The following is a 6300-nucleotide window of genomic DNA, read 5'->3' on the forward strand; positions in this document are numbered from 1 at the left end:
GAATTGCCGAGTGGATGATCCATATCGGCCTCCTCCTGAGGTCCCCACCACCACAGAAGCCAGTCTTCAGCCAATTCGATTCACTCCACATGATATCAAGAAACGGCTGAGCACTCTGGATACAGCAAAGGCTGTGGGCCCCGACAACATCCCGGCTCTCGTGCTGAAAACTTGTGCTCCAGAACTAGCCGCGCCTCTAGCCAAGCTGTTCCAGGACCGCTACAACACTGGCATCTATCCAACAATGTGGAAAACTGCCCAGGTATGTCCTGTCCACAAAGCAGGACCAATCCAATCCAGCCAATTACAGCCCCATCAGTCTACTCTCAATCATCAGCAAAGTGATGGAAGCTGCTGTTGACAGTGCTATCAAGCGGCACTTACTCACCAATAACCTGCTCACTGATGCCCAGTTTGGTTTCCACCAGGACCACTCTGATCCTGACCTCATTACAGCCTTGCTCCAAATATGGACAAAAGAGCTGAATTCCAGAGGTGAGGTGAGTGACTGCCCTTAACATCAAGGCAGCATTTAACTGAGTGTGGCGTCTAGGGGCCCCAGTAAAACGGAAGTCAATGGGAATCAGAGGGGAAAACTCTGCAGTGGCTGGAGTCATACCTACCACAAAGGAAGATGGTTGTGGTGGTTGTAGGTCAATCATCACAGCCCCAGGACATTGCTGCAGGAGTTCCTCAGGACAGTGTCTTAGGCCCAACCATTTTCAGCTGCTTCATCAATGACCTTCCCGCCATCATAAGGTCAGAAGTGGGACGTTCGCTGATGACTGCAGTGTTCAGTGCCATTTGTAACTCATCAGATAATGAAGCAGTCCATGCACGCATGCAGCGAGACCTGGACGACATTCAGGCTTGGGCTCATATGTGGCAGGTAACATTTGTGCCAGGCAATGACTATCTCCTACAAGCGAGCATCTAACCACCGCCCCTTGACAGTCAACGGCATTACCATTGCCAAATCCCCCATCAACATCCTGGGGGGGTCACCATTGACCAGAAAATTAACTGGACCAACCACATAAATACGGTGGCAACAAGAGCAGGTCAGAGGCTAGGTATTCTGCGGCGAGTGTCTCACCTCCTGACTCCCCAAAGCCTTTCCACCATCTACAAGGCACAAGTCAGGAGTGTGATGGAATACTCTCCACTTGCCTGGATGAGTGCAGCTCCAACAACACTCAAGAAGCTCAACACCATCTAGGACAAAGCAGCCTGCTTGATTGGCACCCCATCCACCACCTCAAACATTCACTCCCTCCACCACCGGCGTACCGTGGCTGCAGTGTGTACCATCTACAAGATGCACTGCAGTAACTTGCCAAGGTTTCTTCGGCAGCACCGCCCAAACCCGCGACCTCTACCACCTAGAAGGACAAGGGCAGCAAGCGCATGGGAACACCACCACCTCCAAGTCACACACCATCCTGACTTGGAAATATAGCGCCATTCCTTCATCACTGGGTCAAAATCCTGGAACGAACTCCCTAACAGCACTGTGGGAGTACCTTAACCACACGGACTGCAGTGGTTCAAGAAGGCGGCTCACCAGCACCTTCTCAAGGGCAACTAGGGATGGGCAATAAATGCTGGTCTTGCCAGAGATGCCCACATCCTATGAACGAATTTTAAAAAGTCAGTGTGGGAGTCATAGGCTGGAATTTTCCCCTTTTATTTATATAAAAAAAAAAGGGTGGGTTTGGAACGTGGGGACAGTTAAAGTGTTAAAAATGAGACTGACTTGATCCCCCCTCCCCCCCCCTCCAACCCGCCCACTTCCGGTTATGCTGGAGGCGGGACGGGTGGCGGGCAACCAACCCGCTCCAAGGGGGTGTTACCTCAATTTAAATATTGTAATGCGGTTGGAAGCTTTTTTTCCCATCCATTTTGTGTTTAACTGCCTGTGGACGGATTTCACACAATTCGTGAAACCCAGCAGTTAAACAAAGGTGGGGACTGCTGCATCAAGGAGGTAAGTGGTTTTATACCTACCTCCTGGATCCAGAGTCCCTACCTAACCCACTCCCCGCTATTGGAGATTCCCCATGAAGCCTCCGATCACCTTCTCAGGCCTCCCCCACCACCGCCCCCAGGCCTCCCCTCCCCACAACGATGGTGATGAGACGGACCACGATCCTCCGAGGGCAGGCCCCGATTCTCTTCTCCCCTTACCCCCCGATCCCTGGCCGACCCCCATCCCGCGATCCCCGACTCCTGCCAGTCCTCTCCCTGACCCCTGCCGATCCTCTTTCTTCCCCCCACCCCCAATCCCCAACCTCTGACGATCCTCTACACCTACACCCATCCCCACCGCCCCCAATCCTCAACCCCTGCTGATCCTTTTCACCATCCTGCCCCAATCCCCGATCTCAGCCAATTGCTGACTGCCCTCCTACGATCCCTCCCAGGACCGGACCCTCACTTCTGAGGCCTACCCGCCCGTAGCCAGCCAGCCTCTCAATCTGGCTGGCTGCGGGCGGGAATCCAAGTCCTCGCATTCAAATCAAGCCCCCAACCCGCCTCCCTTGAGGAAATTCTGGCCACAGTTTGTTGAGTCATAGTCAGCACCCATTTTATTTCCATTCTGCCTAGTAGCAGTGATTACCGAAAATACCCTTGGTGGTGTATATCTCTCTACTGGAAGCCATGGGAGTTATTAGAAACATAGAAGATAGGAGCAGGAGTAGGCCATTCGGCCCCTCGAGCCTGTTCCGCCATTCAATGAGATCATGGCTGATCTTCCAAATTCAGTACCCTGTCCCAGCATTCTCCCTTGATCCCTTTAACCTTAAGAAATATATCTAACTCCTTCTTGAATATATTTACTAAGTTGGCCTCAACTGCCTTCTGTGGTAGAGAATTCCACAGGTTCACCACTCTCTGAGTGAAGAAATTCCTCCTCATCTCAATCCTAAATGGCTTACCCCTTATCCTTAGACTGTGACCCCTGGTTCTGGACTCCCCTGTCATCGGGAACATCCTTCCTGCATCTAGTCTGTCTAGTCCTGTTAGAATTTTATAAGTTTCAATGAGATGCACTCTAATTCTTCTAAACTCTGGCGAATATAAGCCTAATCGACTCAATCTCTCCTCATACGTCATTCCTGCCATCCCAGGTATCAGTCTGGTGAATCTTCGCTGCACTCCCTCCATGGCAAGAACATCCTTCCTCAGATAAGATGACCAAAACTGCACATAATACTCAAGGTGTGGTCTCACCAAGGCCCTGTACAACTATAGCAAGACATCCTTGCTCCTGTTCTCGAATTTTCTCGCTATGAAGGCCAACATACCTTTTGCCTTCTTAACCACCTGCTGCACCTGCATGCTTAGCTTCAGCGACTGGTGCACAAGGACACCCAGGTCTCGTTGCACTTCCCCTTTTCCCAATCTATTGCCGTTCAGATAATAATCTGTCTTCCTGTTTTTGCCACCAAAGTGGATAACCTCGCATTTATCCACATGATACTGCATCTGCCCAATCACCCAACCTGTCCAAATCATACTGGAGTTTCTCTGCATCCTCCTCACAGCACACACGCCCACCTAGCTTTGTGTCATCTGCAAACTTGGAGATATTACATCTAGTTCCCTCATCTAGATCATTAATATATATTGTGAATAGCTGGGGTCCTAGCACCAATCCCTGCGGTACTGCACTAGTCACTGCCTACCACTCAGAAAAAGACCCGTTTATTCCAACTCTTTGCTTCCTGTCTGCCAACCAGTTCTCTATGCAAGTCAGTGCCTTACCCCCAATCCCATGTGCTTTAACTTTGCACACCAATCTCTTATGCGGGACCTTATCGAAAGCCTTCTGAAAGTCCAAATACACCTCATCCACTGGTTCTCCCTTATCTATTCTACCAGTTACATCCTCAAAAAATTCCAGTAGATTAGTCAAGCATGATTTACCTTTTGTAAATCCATGTTGACTTTGTCCGATCCTGTCACTGTTTTCCAAGTGCTCTGTTATTACATCTTTTATAATGGACTCTAGCATTTTTCCCACTACCGATGTCAGGCTTACCGGTCTATAATTCCCCGTTTTCTCTCGACCACCTTTTTTAAATAGTGGGGTTACATTAGCTACCCTCCAATCCATGGGAACTATTCCAGAGTCTATAGAATTTTGGAAGATGCCCAGCAATGCATCTACTATTTCTAGGGCCACTTCCTTAAGTACCCTAGGATGTAGATTATCAGGCCCTGGGGATTTATCGGCCTTCAATCCCATCAATTTCCCTAACACCATTCCCCTACAAATACTGATTTCATTCAATTCCTCCCCCTCATTAGACCCTATGTTCCCCGACATCTCTGGGAGGTTATTTGTGTCCTCCTTTGTGAAGGCAGAACCAAAGTATGTATTTAATTGCTCTGCCCTTTCTTTGTTCCCCATTATAAATTCCCCTGATTCTGACTGCAAGGGACCTACGCTTGACTTCACCAGTCTTTTTCTCTTCACATATCTATAGAAGCTTTTACAGTCAGTTTTTATGTTCCCTGCAAGCTTACTCTCAATGAATCCCTTTGTCCTCCTTTGCTGAATCCTAAACTGCTCCCAATCCTCAGTTTTGCTGCTTTTTCTGGCCAATTTATATGTCCTCTCCTTGGATCTTATGCTATCCCTAATTTCCCTTGTTAGCCACGGTTGAGTCACCTTTTTTTAAAAAAATTTATGCCAAACAGGGATAAACAAATTCTGTAATTCATCCATGCGATCTTTGAATGTTTGCCATTGCCTATCCACTGTCAACCCTTTAAGTAACATTCCCCAATCCATCCTAGCCAACTCGCGCCTCATACCATCATAGTTTCCTTTATTTAAATTCAGGACCCTAGTCTAAGTCAACTACTTCACTCTCCATCTATCATATTTTCATTAAAATATTAGTGTTCCCCATAGTCTGCTGAATTAGCTGATCTAAGCCAGGATGGCACTGCGATTTAACTCAGCAATGTGAGCCAGGAAAGGAGGGGAAATAATCAGCCATGGGAAGCACATCCTCCAACAGTCAACTTCTCCTTGGAGGCGGTGGGGGGAGAAAGTGACAGAATAAATGGAATACATTGTATCACAAATTTTATTTATATGTTAAAACCAAAATGCTCTTTTATTTCAGGTATGGTTTCAAAACAGAAGAGCCAAGTGGAGGAGGCAAGAAAAACTGGAAGCTAGTGCAATGAAACTTCAGGATTCACCCATGCTTTCCTTCAACAGATCTTCACAGTCTTCTACCATGGGCACTCTGAGCAGCAACTTGTCACTGGACCCTTGGCTCACTTCACCAATATCCAGCACAACTGCATTACAGAGCCTCCCGGGTTTCATGTCCACAACGCAGGGCCTGCAGAGCAGCTATACTCCTCCACCTTTCCTGAATTCCTCACCCATGAACCACACCCTGCAACCTATGGGTGCCATCACTCCCTCAACCTTCCAGTGTGGAACCCCTTATGTGGACAAATTTCCTCTGGAAGATGCAGAACAGAGAAACTCCAGTATAGCTTCCCTAAGAATGAAAGCCAAGGAACACATCCAATTCATTGGTAAAAGTTGGCAGACAATCTGAGGGAGGTGGTGGAGAGCATTAGCAGAGATGTCTGTTAATAATCCTTATAATTGTTTAAAATGCTGATTACAAGTTTTAAATTGGGATGTAGAAAGGTTACATTAAATGTCAAAGCACCAGAAACTTTGAGAACTATTCCTAAGAACTTACCTTTAATTCATTTCCTTTTTTATTTTTGTACATTTGTTGTTAACTGTGTATTTGTTGTAGATGCAATAATTTTGTGTTGCATAAGGTTTGTAGTTTCCAAAATGAATACTAGATAAGTCACAAATTAATGCTTTAAATGAGTTTTAATATTTTTTAAGTTAAAACCCTGTAAACATTGTTTGCATTTGATCAGTGGGATGATCCACAAATAACAAAGTAAATCTGACCTAAACTTAGCAAAAAATTGTTTTCATAACTCTGAAAATGAATGGATCCTTTATTAAAAATAGAACATTAAAACTTTTAAATCTGTGAAAAATATAGATGTACTATATACCTTCAATTTTATTGTCAGATTTAGGACTTCTTCACTTCTAATGTCATGGGATAAAGGTCTGCCTTGGTCGACCAATGACTTGTTCAACCCATGAGATCATTCAGTGGAACAGTTAAAGTAAGGAGCGTCATTTTGACAATAGAATTAACTATAATTGAAGCATTTTTAACACTTAAGCAGCGTCTTTTTTTTTTTCCCCTCAGTTTTCCCCCTTCCTCTCTT

The 6300-nt window shown here is 46.2% G+C and overlaps 1 protein-coding gene across 1 annotated transcript in view; it reads left to right on the top strand.

Annotated features, from left to right (window-relative positions):
- Positions 1–6062, top strand: part of rax (retina and anterior neural fold homeobox) — a 24028-nt gene extending 17966 nt beyond the window's left edge. Inside the window, exon 3 of the mRNA XM_085974245.1 lies at positions 5142–6062. Coding sequence (XP_085830371.1) covers positions 5142–5591 — 450 coding nt within the window. The 3' untranslated portion in view covers positions 5592–6062. The remainder of the gene's footprint in view (positions 1–5141) is intronic.
- Positions 6063–6300: the final 238 nt, after the last annotated feature.

This window comes from Somniosus microcephalus, chromosome 2, assembly GCF_052327205.1.
Source record: "Somniosus microcephalus isolate GS21.2 chromosome 2, FLI_Smic_1.0, whole genome shotgun sequence".
NCBI lineage: Eukaryota > Metazoa > Chordata > Chondrichthyes > Squaliformes > Somniosidae > Somniosus > Somniosus microcephalus.